This window comes from Rhinolophus hipposideros, assembly GCF_964194185.1.
Source record: "Rhinolophus hipposideros genome assembly, chromosome: 1".
Taxonomy (NCBI): domain Eukaryota; kingdom Metazoa; phylum Chordata; class Mammalia; order Chiroptera; family Rhinolophidae; genus Rhinolophus; species Rhinolophus hipposideros.
The window spans coordinates 79,017,543-79,037,420 of NC_138047.1; the positions used below are offsets into that span (position 1 = coordinate 79,017,543).

General features: G+C 32.5%; 1 protein-coding gene across 3 annotated transcripts in view; it reads right to left on the reverse strand.

The window, feature by feature from the left end:
* The window catches only part of TBCK (TBC1 domain containing kinase), a 177,942-nt gene that overhangs the window by 131,268 nt on the left and 26,796 nt on the right, over positions 1 to 19,878 (reverse strand). For all 3 annotated transcript variants that reach the window (XM_081046007.1, XM_081046005.1, XM_081046006.1), the window contains 2 exons: positions 3,578 to 3,692; positions 2,063 to 2,136 (listed from right to left, as the gene is read on the reverse strand). In XM_081046007.1, the coding sequence (XP_080902133.1) occupies positions 2,063 to 2,136; positions 3,578 to 3,640 (137 nt within the window). In that variant the 5' untranslated portion in view covers positions 3,641 to 3,692. The remainder of the gene's footprint in view (positions 1 to 2,062; positions 2,137 to 3,577; positions 3,693 to 19,878) is intronic.

Here is a 19,878-nt window from a genome sequence, read left to right on the forward strand (position 1 = left end):
TTTTAAATAAAATAGTTTTAGTGTTTGTGAAAACAACTGTTTATTGCCTAGGACCACAAGTTTTGGATATGCAAAACTTTAAGATTATGAATTTATCCACCTTAACAAATAGGCCATCAAAACAAAAATATTCCCATTAAACCATGATTCTTAAACACAGGAATCTACCTTATCTATTTTTGTATAGATAAGCAACCAGAAGAGAAGCTATTCAATAAATGTTTTCTTAATAAATAAAGGAACCATCAGTTTTTCCTCTAAATTTCTGAGACTATTTCTATTTACTTTGCTCATTTATTCAGTTCTTTGGATTCCACATATAAGTGAGATCACATGGTATTTGTCTGGGAGAAAGGTGGGGATGAGGGAGAAGGTGAGGTAATTAGAAAGTACAAATTGGTAACCACAAGATTGCCATGGGGATACGAAAGATAGTTTGGAGAATATAATCAGTAATGTTGTAAAGATTTTGTAGGGTATTTGATGGACACTTGTCTTATTAGGGAGACGACTTCATGGATGGTGTAGGTGCCTGACCACTGCAGGGTACAACTGAAGCTGAAGCTGAATAATAATGAATGTCAACTATAATTTAATATATGTATATATGATTATAGGATGTGGAGTACAGCACAGGGAATATTCAATTGTATTGTAACAGCTATATATGATATCAGAGGGGTAATAGATTCGGGGGTTATCACTTTGTGAGGGGTGTAAATGTCTATTAGTGTTTTGTACACCTGACATTAATTAAAAAAAAAAAAGCGCAAAATGAAGGAAGGGAGTAAGGAAGGAAGGAAGGAAGGAAGGAAGGAAGGAAGGAAGGAAGGAAGGAAGGAAAGAAGGAAGGAAAGAAGGAAGGACTTAAACAATTAAGACATAAGCTATGTCCTAACAAACAAAATATTTAGGTAAGAAACCTACAATCTAACTTACAAAGATAAAATGGTAATTTGTAAATGAGGCTTTTTTTAAACATCTAATTACGTTTTTAAGCAATGTTCTGCTGCAGAAACACACTCCATGATTCCAAACCACAATTCTCAGTAATGGAGTGATAGAACTGATTTTAGAACAGCCCAAACAGTAAAATACAAATGGATACTACTGAAAACAGCCACACAACAATTGAAATATCTGATTAAGGGCTCTAGATTAGATAATGTATTGTATCAGTTTTAATTTCCTGGTTTTATCATTGTTTTGTGGTTATGTAAGATAATTCCTTACCTTAAGAAATACAATCTGGAGTATTTAGGGGTACAGGCCATTATATGCACTAATTACTTTTAAATGATTCAAAAATATATATTTATACACACATACATATACTCGTATGTATGTATATGAGAAATGAAAGAGATAAATGCTAACATTTGGGGAATCTGCGAGAAGGTTGTACAGGAATTCTTTGTGCTATTTTGTAATTTCTATGTATGTAAAATAATGTCAAAATTAAAAACTCAAAAATTAAAAGAATCATAATATTAAAATGTTTAAAAAGCAACTACACAGTAAATATAACACAAAAATCTACATCAAGAGCATACATTTGAATACAGGATGAAAAAAACTTTCATTCCTTTCTTGGAGGCCAATATAAAGCTGGATTTACATATCTTAAACACAGACTTTCAGGTATATCATCCACCCCATTACCTCTGAAATCTAGTGACTCAACTTGAGTCTTAATATACAATTATAACTTGGAGAACAGGGAATAAGACTTAGAAACAAAGATAAATGAGAGTGATTTTTCTCAGCCTTTTGAGGAACACCCAAAAATTAATTAGTAAGCAATATAAGGTAAACAAGGGCAATAATCTGTCAGTCTCTTTGCCAATTCAATGAAAGATCAACATCAGAGAATTTTTAGATGCTGGGAAAAATTCATTGTCTATTATTTTAAAAGTATACAAAAAATGAAGGTATGTTAATAAAGAAAAGTTAGTTGTATGTCAAAAAGTAGTATCACTAATAATTAACAAAACATGCACTTTATCAAAAATTACAAAGTTTAAGACAGAACTCAGAAAAAAAAAAGAAAATATATTATTACCCAATTGGGAAATCAACATCATCTCCATGGGCTGTCATGTGATAAAGTCCAAATTTAGCCAATTTAACATGTCCCTACAAAAATAAAGGGAAAAAACCACTATGAAATATTTTAATGTTAATGGCAGGGAAATTATTGCACATTTTTTAAGTAAAGAAACCATCACATACTCAGATACATTAAAATATATATAGATATATTAATTTACCATAATTTTGTTATCAACTATTTGTCAATGTCTGAAGTCCACTTTATACTTATTACAAATGTGTATGTGTGTGTGTAGTATATATATATGTATATGCCCACATATATGTATGTTTGTATATACATACATACACACATAAAAATTGTTTGCTGCTTATATTTTCCAAGCTTTCTGACAAAAGAGAAATAAGGAAAAGTATTCTTATTTTCTTTGAACCCTTGCTTAGAATACTTTGTTTTAATATTCAAAAAATATTTTTTTTTTCAGGGAGTTGCAACCCCATTGATAATGTCATAATTTAATTCTGACATAAGAGGTCTTAGCTTTAAAAGATCAGTTCCCAAATCATCAAAATGTATTTAAATCTGTAGATCTCCAACAATTATGGATATTGAGAACCATAATTACCACAAAAGTGCGATTTTTTCATAAAAGATAAATGTAAATTTTATAAGTATTAATGTTTTCCCTTTTTAGATGTTTAAGACTAAAAAAATTTAAGTTGATTTTAAAAATGGTTTTGTTTTCTTTTTCTCAGAAATTTATTTCTCAGCATTATAAAACATTTATATTTTAAAACAATTCAGACTGGTTAGATACTCTACTACCATTAATATAAAATTAATGAGCACCATATTCTCTTTTATTATTTTTAATATCATAGGGTAACCGAACTGAAAGTCTGGAAGAGAATCAGAGGAAAAGAGTAAATCTACTGAAAAAAAACAATTCCCCAGAAAATATTCCCTCAAAGCCATTTTTGTATTTTTATGAAAAAGAATGAAATTATACCTTAATATTTAAAATTCCTGAAAACATACCACCTTGAAAGGAGATAGGTATGAACAGCTGGTGAATAAAGAATATAAGAAAATAAATGTGGAATAAATTAAGAGGAAAGAAGGAAGAAGAGAAGAAGAGAAAATACAATGCAGTCGTGCTATGAGACAAATATTTTATTCAAGCAGAGCAGCTTTCTTAAGATGGAAGCAGATTCAGAGAGGTGGATTAAGAAGCTACAATACATATCTTTTAGAAAACGAGTGAAAGAAAAAACAAAACATGATGTTATAAAATAACTGTTGGGGAAAAAAAGAATAATGCATGCAAAAAACATGGATTTATATAATTAAAGATACTTGTTTTGCCCTAACAACCACAAGTATATTACTTTCATATAGTCTTTTCATTAAGAATATTCTTAAAACATATTCTTATCCTTTTATCCCTCTGATTAAGGGGCCTGATTTCAGTAGCTTTCAACTTCAAATAACAAACAAATATTTAATGTGTTACTTGGCAATTACCTTTCGGTCCAACAGGATATTATGAGGAGAGAGCGCCCGATGCACTATACCATGTTTGTTCATATACTGCAAGCCTTGGAGGACCTCAAACGCTATGCACAAAACTTTTGAAGAGCTTCAAAAAACACAAAATGTCACAGATCAATCACAAAGCCAATACAGAACCTATTTTAATGAATTAAATAATGTTTTTGTGACAAAATTCAGTATAGACAGTGTGCCAAAAAAATGTATACGCATTTTAAGAAAGGAAAAAACTATTAAAAAAACTATAATACTCAATATATACCAATACCAAAAGATGAATACAAGTCACGTTTGGCTTCTGCAATTTGGGTGGTATGCAACTGGCCTATACATTTGGCTTAACCAAATTATCAGGAAAGTTTTTGATATATGGCAGAACTAAGTTAATGAAAACCATCTATTTTGCTTAAGACAAAAATAACTACACCCCCTGAAAAATAGCTACATTTTATAGTAGATAGACATGATCTTACTTTCTATATCAATCCACAAAACAACCTACAGTGATTTATGATTAATCAAACATTTCTCTTTAATTCTATCCTATTCCCGCCAAGCCACCTTCCACAGGGCTGCCTCATTTCTTTCTTTCTCTTTCTCCCTCCATCTCCCTCTCTCCATTAAAAAAAAAAAAAAAAATCAAACATCATTCATGTAGGGAATTCGGAATAATACAGCAGAAAAGTACAGGAGACTAATTCAAATCCAACTCCCTTCCCACCAATAATAACATTCTGGTATAGATTTTTTTCTACATATTTTTTTGATATTTTAAATTAAGACATTTAAAAATTATATTAATATTTGCAGGGGACCATTAAAAGTAATTTTTAAAAGACATACAAATAACAAGACAATAATAGATATAAAAAGGAATTACTAAAAAAGTCCATTCAAAAGCAGGCAGAATGAAGGAAAAAAGAAAAAAACAAATGGAACAACTAGAGAACAACTAACAGGTTTTAATTCAGATGTATCAAGCATTATATTAAATATAAATTATGTAAACTAACAAATTAAAAGATAAGGATTATCAGAATGAGTAAGAATTAAGACTCATTTACATTTAGGCTAAAAGAAATCCAAACTAAATAAAAGATATAAATTAAAACTAATGGGATACTAGATCACTAATTCTCATGGGCTTGGGTAGGGGGATGGGTTGACTACAAAGGAGTAGGAGGAAGTTGTGCATAATGGAACTTCTGTTCTTGATTTTGATGATAGGTACATGACCGCATTTGTGCAACTAACCTTCTGCAGGTTTGAACTGTATATTAAAAGGATAAATTTTAAGGCATATAAATTACACCTCAGTAAACCTACTGTTTAAAAAAGTAGGCTGAATAACATTTTTTTTTTTTAAGTTGCAATATGACTCCCTCCTCTAAATTGAAAAAATCATAAGAACCAGAGATGCAAAATTAAAATCTCTCTCTCCTCTCATCCTACTTGGACTTTCCAGAGGTGACCACAATTAGCAGTTTCTGATTTCATTTTTTCTGGTGGTTAGACTTTTATTTAACATAATTAACTCTTCACTATGCATAATGATATAATTAACATACTTTTACAAGTTTCCCATTTTCCTTTCCCAACTTCTGATTCTATTTGTTACGTTGTTTTTAAATTATCAAATTTTATAAGTGAGATAAAAGAAACCTGCACTTCTTTCTTGAAGGCTAAATAAATAAACAAGTAAATACATAATATGACATATAATGATTAAGTGTTAAGGAGAAAAAGTAGAGAACAGAAGAGTGACTGTGGGGTAGCAGTTAACTATTATATAGTATATATATATAGTATGATCCAACAAGGCCTCACAGAGAAAGTATTTGTGCAAATATCTAAAGGAAAGTGAAAAAGACATGCAGCTCTCTGGAAATGTATGATTCAGGTAAGTTAAGGGTGAGAATGCACAGCAGTTCAAAAGAGCACAATGAGGCCAGTAGGAGATGAGGACAGAGAGGTATCAAGGTGCCAGATCTCGTAAGGTCACTTAGGCCACTGTAAAGCCTTTGGCTTTTACTCTGAGACACATGGGAAGTGACTGGTACATTGATGTACTATGATTAGTAAATATTCACTGTAGAACTAAGCAAAGAAGAAAATATAAACCATAGCTGTCAAATGTCTCAGTGATCAGGATTTCATGGACACAATAACTTTATAACTATTCATGAATGTTACCATCATTTTTTATATCGCATTCTATTGTTTTTTTTTATTTAGCTAGAATACATCCATGAGAAAGTTTTGCATGGCGTGAGGGGAATGAATAGGACATTTTTAAGTATGGCATGTCTTCAAATGTCTTATTCTTGCCCTTAAACTTGGAAAGAATTTCCCCATTGTCTTTGAATGCTCTTTATTAAGGGTGAAAAGTCTAATAATATCAGTCTGATTCTAATTTTGTTGTAGATACCATGTAATTCCTCTTTGGAGACTTTCAGAATTGTTTTTTACTTTATCTGTAGACAAAATTTTAGCCTAGTATGTCTATCATGTGTGGGCATTTGTGCAAATAAGCATTAGCATTAACACAGAAACACAACTAAGTTGATTTGTTATGTCTTTCATTTTCTCCTTCTACTGTATCTTTTAGTTGGAACTCTTGGTGGACAGATGAAAATTGGATCTATTTTGTAAATCAACGTGGTCATTAGCCCTATGTATTCTATTATTTAATTTCCAGGATCTCTGTTCTGTTCTCTACTTGTTCTTTTTTAACAGATCTGGTTCTTTGGTTATGGATATGTTATTCTTTGGAATTTCTCTGAGGATAGGTATTAGAATTCTTTTAATTCAGGAAGCAAAAAAGTAAGTTATCTTCATTTCCTTTGGGTGTTTTTTTTTTCCTCCCGTGGCTCTCTTTCAAACTATTTTTCCCCCCTCAATTGTCTGGTAATCCTGATTGGCAACCACATGTTATAATAAAGCATAAGTTGGTATTCTTCATGAAGTATGTAAAAAATAAACAAAGTTACTATTCATAAAGATGCTTATTTAAAATGACCTATAAACTATTCCTTTTGATCAAATAGTTTCTCCCATATTAAATAAAGTGCCACATACACAACAGCCAGTTTTAAGCAAACTAGAAATGTGTGAAACAAGAGCAATTTGGAATTAACAGTTTTTATTAACATTCTGAAAAAAATAAATCAACTATGTAAAGGAAAATATTCCAAAGTTAAAAACAGCAATAATTACATTGATAAACGTGGATATGAAAGAGTGTAAACCCTTTCCTTATTAAAAACAAAGAAAACTTTCCTTGAGGTTGATTAACAAATAAAACATAAGCACCCAGTTTTTTTGAGTTCATTTGGCTCTATGGTATGAATCAACTCTAAAGTAGTAAGTTTTCTTGTCCTTGTTTTCTTGTTCTCTCTCTCTCTCTGACACACACACTTCACAAAAATCTTAAAAGCTGATGTCATATTCAGTCATGACACTAGAGGGCCCCAGTTGCACACTACTTCAATACAGAAGTCTTATGAAAATTAAAACCAAACTTTTAAAGCAATTTTTCCATCAAATCAGTTCTGGAATAGCTGAACACAGAAGATTATATGTTCTACTTTCTCTACTGTTTTTGCTAATTGACTATAAGATATAATTGGAAGATACTTGCATGTCAAACAGCACATTTATGCTACTATCGAGCTAATGAGATACATTGCAATAATTTTTAAAACTTTAAACATAAAGCTGAAGCTCATGACATATCTTTTCTTAACTATTATTTGAGACAATATATAAATTATCGTTAATGGACTCATACTCCAATTCAAATCAGACAGTAAATCAGATGTGTTTTCTGCCCTTTTGTATTTTAATGTTTTATTTTAAATTTTAGTTTAAAATACAAGGTATAAAGAGGGAAAAATATGTTATTTTCTAAAATGAGAACAAGGAATCAGTATTTGTGGAATTTTACATGCTTATTTGTTTTTAAAGCTGTATTCTTTAATACTGCAAAGAACTTGTATCATGAAATAATTTTAAGAATTATTTTGAAGTAGCTAACGTAATTCTAATGCAACAGCAAGGTACAAGAATCATATGACTAGCAGTAGTTAGTATGTTACAGTTTAATTGAAAATGGACTCTACAAGGAGAGTCAGGTTAAGAGGATGTGATTTACACAATTAAAAAGAAAAAAAGATGTTAGCAGGGGACAACATGACTTTGTCCTACACAATTCACAAGTCAGTCTTGTTAATAGAGAAATCTATCACTTACCTGGAAAATGTAAATTCAACTTCAAGTCATAAAATATTCTCCTTTTCAAACACTTAGTTACTATTGTTACTCACAGAGACTGAGAGGGTAGCATTTACTTTACCATTGTCCCTGACAGTCAGGAAAGTTTAATGAGCATAAGAATCTTTGGTGATTATAAATACATACATAAGACCAAAAGGCAGTTTTCAAAGCAGTATGATTAATAAATTCTAATAAAGTGAGATCACATTTTAAGATACTTTTTCATTTATACTCAACACACATCAATTAAGTGTCTATTAGCTGCTTAGTGTTGCATATCAGGCCCTTGCATTTTGAGGCATCATGGATACAAACAGGAAGAATTGACCGCCACAATCAAAAAGCCTTTGGTGTAGTTGGTAAGACAGATTTATAAACTGATAATTTTAATACAATTAAATACAATAGAATTTCAATAGTTTTAATTCAACAATTAAGTTAGCAGATGAGAATTAATTACCTTTTCCCTCTGTTTTATGAGGAAAAGAAAATATGAGAATTTATTACATTGGGGAGGCCAAAACAGACCTACAAAAGTCAGAAATCTTGGGAAAGTAAGATTAAGAACTAAAAGAAAAAAAAAAATCACTACCACCACCACCACCAGAAAGAACAAATGTTGATAATTTCTAGTCATGAGTCAGCTTGGTTGTATTTAGATTGTGAACATGAACTTTGAATCTATTAGGTTAGTACCATACTAAGTATATTTTGCTTATCCCTTTCCATATGTATTTCAAAGGAAATTTACATTGTATGTTTCTGATTCAATCATCCCTAAATTATCTGTACTTGCTTAGCTTGCTCGGTTAAAACATATGGAGGCCAAAATCATGGGTTTAGTGTGTACAAGGGTTGATTAGCCTCACATGTTTATAGTCAAAGATTTTCATCTAATTCCAGCAAACATCTTCAAATATAGATTGCCACAAAGAGACATTGCTCAACCTCTCTTTACTTAAAACATACTGATTTTAAACTACAATCCCCTGTGCTTCTTTGTTCCTCATTCCTGAGCACCTACCTGCTCTTGAGATCCCTGTTCTGTAGGCCTCCTTTGTTATACCAACCAGCCCTTTTGTTTGACATCCTTCTTTATTCCAGAGCTATTCTATCATTTTTTTTTTTTCTTTTTTTTTTGAACCAGGATCTTTAATGGCTTCTCATTCAATGGCTTTACCCCTGGTAGAATTGCACGTCTCTGCAGTGTGGCAGGTAAAGGTTGATGGGATTATTAATTTTATGGTAATAATTTCTGTATAGGTTCTTCTCTCACTCTACCTTGAAGCAGGCTCTAGCTTATTCAACTTAAAATCTCTATGCCTACGTATCAATAGTACCTACTAGGTAGGTGTTCAATAAACATGAATCAAATAATAGGTATTCAGTAAATGTATACAATGACATTACATGGTGGTGCAAGAGGGTACAGATAATTAGATTAAATCCTTCACCACTAATGAAATAACAGCTCAAAAAAGTGTATCATACTAGCAATAAATCAAAAGTGTTAACTTTATTTGTAATAGTATATAATCCTTTAGTAAGTCAAGAAAACATAAACTGCTTAAGTTCACACAATGGCTATCAAAAAAAGTACTACTCATTTGCTGAAAATACACCTCTCTTTCTGGTTTCTCTTTTATACCAAATCATGGTATAATGGGTAAAAAGATAATCTTATTACTATCTGGCTAAACCTGTGACTTAGACTAAGTTGTTAAAGACCGATTCCTGAAATAGATTTTTCTAGCTCAAAGATACCAATAAATACTTGTTAGTATTTGGTATTTGAACTGCATTCACATTAAATGTGTGTGTGTGTGTGTATATACATATATCTATATATCTATATATACATATATATGTGTATATATATACACAATCTAGGAAAACTTAACATCTTTATGAATTTGAATTATTCTATCCAAGATAAACAATGTATTTCCATTTGTTCAAGTCTATTTTAGTATTTTTATGGAATTTTTATTTTTAAAACAGCTTTATTGAGGTATAATTAATACACAAAAAACTGCACATGTGTAATATATACAATTTGATTAATTTAGACATATGCATACACTCATGAAACCATCACCACAATCAAGGTAATAGACATATTCATCATCTCCAAAAGTTTACTTTGGTGTGTGTGGAAAGAATAATGAATTTTGCATATATATATGTACATAAACACTAAGAATAAATTAAGTGAGGGGGACTACTCTGTTAGATTTAAACCACACAATATAGATTCTCTTTTACAACCCAAATGTCCACTGTCAGATGGATAAAGAAAATGTGATATATACATACAACAGAATATTGTTTGGCCTTAAAAAAAGAAAAAAAATCCTGCCATCTGTGACAACCTGGATGAACCTAGAAGATATTATGCTAAGTGAAATAAGCCAGGACAAATACTGCATGATTCCAATTACATGACGTATCTAAAATAGTCAAACTTCCAGAAGCAGAGCATAGCATGGTGGCTACCAGGGGCTGGGGAGAGAAGGAAAGGCGAGTTATTCAATTGGTATAGATGCAGTTCTGCAACACGAGTCAGTTCTAGCGATTGGCTATACAACAGAGTGCTACAGTTAACAACCGTGTACTATGCACTTACAAATTTATTAAAAGGGTACACCTTATGTTAAGTGTTCTTATCACACGAAAAGATAAAAATGGAGGTGATGGACGTGTCGAACATGTTGATTGCGGTGATGGTTTCATAGGTGGATGCACATGTCCAAACTCATCCAATTACGCATACATTAAATATTTGCAGTTTTCTGATATTGTACCTCAGGAAAGATGTTAACAAAATAATGAGAATTCCTATCATCCTGAAGCCATCAGCTCTTTTTTAGGATCTGCAATGTTTCCAAGAAGAGATGTTATTCAGATTGTAAGATATAGAAGCCAAGAAAGAGAATGAGAGGTCAGGGTTGCTAAGATAGATTTGGAAGTCATTCACATATAGGTGGTAACTAAAACCACACATGCTATTTCCTCTGATCTATAATCCATGATATTTCTAAGGGCCACTCCACAAGCCAAAATACCCACAGTGTCAGCAAACCAAGGGAGGAAACACAGTTCTGGATTCTATGAGTTCAAGATGTTCTTTCACCTTATAAAACATGATCACTCCCACAGAAATTTTCTTTTTGGTCTAAAACTTTTCTTGCTTGGTATCAGCCCAAGTTAAAATGTTAAGGGAGAAGAAATACAGACAAAATATAGTTAGCTACTGTGTGATTTAAGAAAAGGAGAAAAAAAAAACAGATTAATACTCAGATAATAATACAACTGTGTAACTGTTTTATCTTTAACCTAAAATCTCCTCTATAACTTCAAGACAAAAGAGCTCAACTAGCATATAACTTTTAATGACTCTTTCATTCAAAAATTTGGAGATGGGTATTTTCAGTGATGCACTAATAGCTTTGAGACTCTTAATTAGCCACTTATCACTTATTAAATATTGTTAAAATATCATAATATTTAACAGAGCAATTTTTTTCTAAAGGAAAAAAAAAAAAGAAAGATTTCGGAATTCAAAAAGGAAACAATTGATTTCACTACCGGGCACACGTTTTAGCCTGAAAGCACATCCATTCGTGCTAAATTTAAGAATTTATTTGCCTCAGATTCAGATGTTTTGAAATATAAGTTGCACTCATTAACTGCTTACCTAAAGATTATTTTGCAATAGGTCTAAAAAAAAAAATCAGTGCAGCTATCTGTAAGTTGTGGAACTCAGTGTATTTTACAATTCAATTCTCACTACAAAATAACCAATGTTGAAAGCTAATAAATGTGTAATGTGGTTAATTCTCAATGGATACAAATAAATTAGGTAATTAACTTCCCAACTTGAATACTAGATAACTTTCCTTTCTCAGCAAAAAATTAATTTGATAAATCAAAATACATATGGAAAGCATAGTCTAGTACTTTGAGGTTCAGACATACAGTCAGGAGACTGTCACAGATTTGCTATGCTTAGAGAATGTTCCAACTTCATCCCACCTCAGTTTGCAAATTTATAGAACGGGAAACATAACACCAAATGGGGCTAAATGGAGATCAATGAGTTATTTGTGGTGCACAGAATTCTAATCATCTTAAAAGCAAAACAACAATCAAACAAAAATTCCAAGCCCCCCCCTCAAAAAAACTAACGTCTTTTAATAAACTGTATAATACAGTAAGTCCTCACTTAACATCAATAGGTTCTTGGAAACTGTGACTTAAAGCAAAACGATGTAACAAAACCAATTTTCCCACAGGCTACTTGATATAAACAAGTTATTTCCTACAGTATATTTCTAGCCACAAAAACATCAGCAAACTTCTAAGTAAAGACCCAAAACACTTCTAATATTAAACATCAGAGGGGTAGTAGCTTGGGGGAGGGGAGTTAGCACTTTGTGAGGAGTGTAAATGTCTGTTACATTGTCTTGTACACCTGAAAGTAATATAAAAAAATTGAATATATGTGAGCTATATATCCATTTAAGAAAGATTAATAAAAACAAGTAAGCTAATTATTTCCAACCTGCTTATTCCAGTTAAGGGTCACAGGTGGCAGGAGCCTGTCCCAGTAGCTCAGGGCACAAGGCAGGAGCCAACCCTGGAAAGGATACCCTTTCATCCTTCTGTTTTTATTCTCTGTGAGAATAAAATCACCATTTGCTAAGTAGAATTAGAGGATCCTAGGGTAAGCTGTGTATTTCTGCCTGATCAACGTTTTCTTTTCCCAAGCAGCTTCAGTATCCTGGCACAGAAACTCCAAAACCATTTTTCACCATAGTTACTGACACTGGCAGTGCAAATGCACTTGGTAGTAAGTCCCACTTCCCATGTTCTGGCAGCATTTGGCTATCACTTTTCTCTAAAACAGAAACTATGATGGCTCACATTTGGTTGGATCTGTACCCTAACTCATGCCAAAGTTTTTTTTTTTTTTTAATTAAATGTATTTACATATTACGATATGAACAAAGAATGAACACATTTCTATTACTGCTCAGAATTTTGATTTGAGAGCAATTAACATTTTGTTGAGTGGACCAGCACCTCATAATGTTTTAGGCTATCTGTCACTCTAACCCCAACCCATCACAACAAATACTGAATGGGAGAGAGCCTGTATTTTATTTACTTGTTTAGTACAGTGTTTGCATGACACAGTGCAACCAAAAGTTTGTCAAATGGAAATGTACAGTTCAATAATGTGTTGGTCTGTATTAAGCAAATTATAAGAAATATGACTGATGAAAATTCTGTACTTATACTTTCTATTCTGTTTATAAAAAGTTGGGGTAACACAGCGATCATATATCAATCAAAGAATCCAAAAATATTCAAATGTTGTTCTTAAATAATTCTATTGACCTTGTAAGTTCTTATGATACATCTGTAGAGAAGGCACAATAAGGGAAAATTTAACACTTTATTAGCTGGGGTTTTGTCCCCAAACTTAACATAGAACTTGGGAGTTTTGCTTACTTAAGTACATAGTCACTTTTTTCCTAAGCCAGATCACCAGAATGAGGCAGTTTTGTCTATTTTTCCTAATCTTCAACTAGAGTCAAAGGTTTTAAGACTATGATTCAAGGAGGATCAGTCATTTCACCACGGTATAGAAGAGAGTAAGAAAAAACTTTTACCCATAGAATCCCATAATACCAGAATACTGTTTATAATTTGAAGGACAATAATCTTTTATGAAGTCACACCAAACTATATTAATGAATAATAGTATTAGTTGATATAGTCTAAAATGGTGTCCCCTCCCCAAAATATGTCCATATCCTCATCCTTAGAACCTGTGAATATTACCTTATTTGGAAAAAGAGTCCTTGCCTATAAGGAGATTATCATGGAGTATCCAGGCAGGCACAAATTCCAATGGCAAGTGTCCTTACAAGAGAGAGACACACAGAGGAAAAGATACACAGAGGAAAAGATACACACAGAGGAGAAGATATAAAGATGGAGGCAGAGATTGGAGTGGTGTAGCCCCAAGACAAGGAAGCCAAAGAATGCTGACAGCCACCAAAAATTGAAAAGTGTAAGGAAGAATTCCTCCCAGGAGCCTCCAAAGGAAGTGGGCCTTGCCAACTTTTGATTTCTGACTTCTGGTCTACAGAACTGTGAGGGAATACATTTCAGTCATTTAAAGCCACTCAATTTGTAGTAATGTGTTGCAGCTGCCATAAGAAACTAGTACAGTTGGTTATAAAAATGCGCATGACATCAAGGTGGTTAGGTTTTCACCATCATGACACGATTATGACAGAGCAATTCTTCCTTCATATTTTCTTTAAATTATCTTTAGTTAGATATAAATTATGTACAAAATATGCACTCATTTTACATGTATTGTTATAAGTTTTGACAATTGTATACATCAGGATAAGCACTGCCACGATAAAGAAAGAGAAATATTTCCATCATTTCAAAAAGGTTCTATTTAAATAATCTTCTCTTCCCAGCCAATCCCCATATCCTACCAATGGCTTTAAGCAATCATTGATCTGTTTTCTATCATTACAGATTAAATCTGTCTTTTCAAGAATTTCAAATAAATGGAATGGTACAGCATTACTTTGTGTCTAGCTTTTGTTACTCGACGTTCTGTAGATTCATCCATGTTGTTGCCTACATTACAAATTGATTTTTTTTTTAGTGCTGAGCAATATTTCACTGAATGGATGCCATAATTTGTTAAAGGACATTTTCACCTTCAGACTTTTAATAACTAAACACAGTACAGTACTTTATCAGAAAAGCTGTGGACACATTTAAATTAAAATTCACAAGGAAATAAAGTATACAAAGTCCTGAATTTTGAGGAGTCTCATATTCTTAAAACTGTCATGATGGGAAAACAAATGAAAATTTGTGGGCATAAACTAATAAAAAAGGACATTAAAACATGAAAATCAGGATCTGGTCTTTGTCTAAAAGATAAGTGGCAGATTTGGGAATGTCCAGTCATTACCATGGTGATTTTGAAGCACTTTGAATGCAGATTTGACACTCAGGTAAATGCTGTAAAAAACAGATACAGTTGCTTTTTTTGTGGCCTATCACCTAAGAAAAACAAGACCAACAATGACAAAATGTCTAGCTAGTGAATAAACTAACATATAAACAGAGATAGTACAAATACAGCTAGATACTAATAGCATGCTCAAGTCAAATGCACTGACCAGACTGGTGTAGAAGAGCGCTAAAATTTTCATTGATTTAGATGATGAGAGCAGAGAAAAATCACTCTCTCTTCAAGGTAATCTCAGAGGAACTCGTAAGTAGAGTATCAGTCATTCTTTACATGACCATTACTTTTTCATCCTAAGTCACTGTCTGAAATAGTAACCCATATTCAAGACTCATCATCTTAAACAAGAGTGCCCCACTCCTACCTTTCCAAACCATTTTATTAAGAAAAATAGGAAGAGTACTCTCATTGCTCTCTGATGTATGTCTTTATACTTAGCTTTCCAAGTTCACTTCCTCCACCTTTCCTCCAGTGAACACTCTGCCTCTGCTTCATTTGTTTGCATATCAATGACTTTACACATGCTATTTTCTCTGCCCTTCTATCTGGTTCACTTGGTTGATACTTAGCCATCTTTTAAGATTCAACACAAGCATTATTTCTTTAGTAAAACTTTACTGGATTCTCCTGGCTATGATATACTCTGTCTACCAAGATAACTTGTATATACTTCTCATACGCACTTTTTTAAAAATACTATACTGTGTTTATGAGTTTTTGTTTCTTTGTTTGTCTTGCTCCTTTGTTGTTTTCAGCTTTATATCTCACATGTCAGTGAACTCATACAATTTTCGAGTTTTTCTGTCTGACTTATTTTGCTTAGCAAAAAAAATCTCAAGATCCATCCATGTTGTCGCAAACGGCACTATTTTCTCTTTTCTTATGGAACTTTATGTTTTCATCTCCAGATTCAGTAATACCAGCCCAGTGTCTGGAACATATACTATGTACTCAATGAAAAAGTATGGAATAACTCTTGAATAAATTAGTCATAATTTAAGTTGTAATTGGTCATCATAAAAAGGCTGTGACTGTTCCACAGACAATGCTTATTGATAATAATATCCAATAATCACTATAGTAGTTATAACGACACTATTATCATTACTGCTACTAATAGGAAACACTTGGATAACTTGTACTAACCAAGTGCTATTATAAATAATTCATATCTATTAGTTTATTAATTCTCCCCACTATCCCAGAAAGTGAGAAACTGAAGCACAGAGGGGTTAAGTAATTTACCCAAGTGAGTAAATGGAAGAGTTGAGATTCAAACCCAGCCAATTGGTCTTAGAGACCATGTCCTTAACCTCTACACCATAGTGCCTCTCAGTGTTTAAGTGCATGAATGGTGAAGTCAAAAGAGATGACGTGAGCTCCAGCTATAGCACTGTGACAAGTAATGATAAAGTAAATGCTCTAAGCCTCAGTTACCAGATCTTTAAAATGCAGTAGACATTTATTGTTTCCCTCCCTGACATCCATGCTCCCTTCTTCCAATGATAACTTAATTTTATATTTCAGGTTTTCCATCTCTCTCCTATACACCTCAGCTCATATGTTCTGACTTCAGGAATGGAAATACGACTCAGGCCTTTGTCAATCACTTTCCCCTGGCTTTAGTAGTTGTTCTTAAACTAGTCTGATTGAAAATCTTAGGACTTACATAGCAACCAATTAAAATGGCTTGCTCTTTTCTGGAACACTGAAGATAGGAAGTTAGAGTTGTTATGGCTGCAAAATATTTTGCCATCATTAGAGGAGAATCTGGAACTCTTACAACTTAGTAGTTGTATGACCAGGGAAAAATTACTTAACTTCTTAGATTCCTCATAGGAGCCTAAGATTCCTCCCACATCAAATGGAAGCAATAGGAGTAAACTATAGCATAGAGCTCTTATTAGGAAAAAAATACCGTATTTTGCTGTGTATAATGCACATTTTGCCCAAATTTGTGAGGGAAAAATAAGGACACACATTATACATGGGTAGTACTAATTCTGTATCTATATGTTTTTAATTATTTTATTTATGCTTATGAGTTAAAAGTGTAACTCTAGAAATCAATAATGATATCCGGATGCAAAATAATACCCTGGAATACGATAATCGGTTTTGTTGAACTTACCACAAACTTGCAAAGATGAAGTGTTCTTGGCGTTTTATGAAGCAGAAATATCATAAATTTATTACCGGTATATAAAATTTCTTGTACCTTGCATCTGTTCTTGTGTTTTGTAATTATTTATTACGTAAAATTTCTTGTACAATAATATGCTAAAAAATAAATGCTAGGATTCCTTTATAATAAAAAAATACCTACATATAAAGAAATTTAAAAAACTGAATTAAAAAATTAAAACAAGATTTTTTTCCCTGAAAGTTTGGGCAAAAAATGTGGGTGCGCATTATACACGGGAGCTCATTATACCCTGCTAAATATGGTAATCATTGTAGAATGCTTAGCACAAAGTTATTGCCCAAAATTTTGGCAATTATATTGTCATCATCATTATTTTTTTCAGTCCTTCCCTTTTGAGGTCCTGTATAATTTAAAGAAATCATTTCTAACTTAAACATTGTGTTTGCATAAATAATTGAAATATGTGGCTGAAATGGCCAAGATGGAATGAGAACTCATGAATCCCAAGTATATTTTTGTGTATTACATGCAATTTTCATTCCTCCACTCCAATTATCTTACAAGAGAACCCACTCTGCCATAAGTATAACAATAGATTTTGGTCATAATGAAACCAGTTTTCCTTGTTTCCTTGTCTGCCAAAATGAAAGGCCTGGGTTCTCTGGTTTCTAGTTTGATCAAGATGCCAGACAACAAAGAAATCCTCACAAAGCCAGCAAGGTAGTCTGATAATTAATGACAGGACTCATTGAACTTGGATATTTAAAACGTTTACATTTCATGGTCATTTTGACTTCGTGGAAGAGCCAGAAGTCACATGGTGCCATCTGGTGAATAAAGTAGATGAGGACACACTATAATGTTTTTATTTGATAGAAATTGCCATACCAGAAGTGTGACAAGAATTGTCATGATGGAGGATGAAACCATTTGCCCATTTCTCAGGCCATTTCCTACGCACATCATTTCTTAAATGTTCATAAAGACACTCATGACAGAGGACTTCCAGAACTGCTTCAGAAAGTGGTAAGAACAATGGGATGTGTGTTTGAAGCGAGGGGGAGTATTCTGAGGGGGATTAATGGCAATGTGTCTTTTACGCTAATTTTTAAAAATTTAAACATTCATGATAGTGTTTGATTACACCTCATATATTGTCACTACAGTGGCTAAAAGAATGAAAACATCGACTGCTGGTAAGAAAATTCAGGAAGCAGAGCTCTCACACATTTTTAGTAGTAAGGTGAAAGGTACAATACTTAGAAAAAAGGTCTGGTGGTTTTTAATATTAATCATATACCTACCCTAAAAGCTATCAATTCTGCTACATATTTACCCAGGGATATGAAAACATTTTGCCCACACACACAAAAAAAGACTTAACAGAACTTGAATTATAATAGCTCAAATCCTGGAAATGTCCCAGATGTTCATAAACAGAAAATTGCTAAAAAAAACAAAAACAAAAAAAAAAACTGGTACATTCATAAAATGAAACACACTTCAGCAATAAAAAGAAATGAGCTATATAATGCACAAAATCACATAAATGATTTCTAGAAACATTAGGGCGAGTGAAAGACGTCCTACACAAAACAGTATATACTGTATAATTCTAAATCTATAAAGTGCTAGAATAAGCTATACTAATCTAAGGTGAAAAAATAAGAAAAGTGGTTACTTCTGGGAGTTGGGAGTGGGGTGAAGGATAAAGGTTTACTGAGATGAGGCATGAGGGAAATACCTAGGATAATGATTGTGATCTAATTTTCATGTGTGTTTGTATTATACAGGTATACACATTTGTCAAAATTCATCAAATTATACATAATTCGTTACATATATTCCCTATCCCAAATCCAGTCTCCTTTTCTTCCTCACCCTAGCCATCCCCATCTCTAAATATAGTGCATCTAATATTTCACTAAAATTTTCAATTGAGGATGCATTTGGCTAAAAAACCATGTCTCCACTGGAAAATAACAGGTAGTCAGCCTTTTACATCAACTTATATACAAGTTCTCTAATCATCTCTTTTGCACATGGACACTGAAGTATTTCCCTCTCCCCAATGAGGATTTTATTTTAATAAACAGAGTTTACTTTACTCTTGATAATTATTCTGGAAAATAGCATACAATAAAGTTTGAGTTTAAACTTTATTACATTTTGATTTTCTTTTCTGAAGATACCTAGCAATTTGAGTGACTCAGAAAAATTTATGAATACAGAAGCTAAACATACTGGGGTTGCCAAAAAAAAAAGTATACACATGACTTGTATTCATCTTTTGTTATCGGTATATATTATTACAATTTTAATACAGATTTATTTTCCTTTCTTAAAATGTGTATACATTTTTTTTGGCATCCTCTGTACTTATAATTGTTGAAAGGATTCACGTTGCTCAATTAATTAATTATTTCTCTTTTTAGAAACAGGTATAACTAATAATTTGAAATTTAGATTTAAGTGACGAGAAAAGACTTTTTAGTACGTGCCTGTATAAAGAATGTGGTAGGCAGAATTCTAAAGCTGCCTTCCCAAGATTCCAGTCACCTGGGTGTTCAATCAGTCACTACCCTATGCACTGCTATGAAGGGACTCTGTATAGATGGAATGAGGTTGCTAGTAAGCTAACCTTAAAATAGGGAGATTACCCTGAATTTTCCAGGTGGGCTCAATGTAATTACATGTGCCCTTAATATTGAAGAGCAAAGCAGAAGGATTAGTCAGAGAGTGACAGAAGAAAGGGCAGGAGAGCTCAGAGATTCAAAG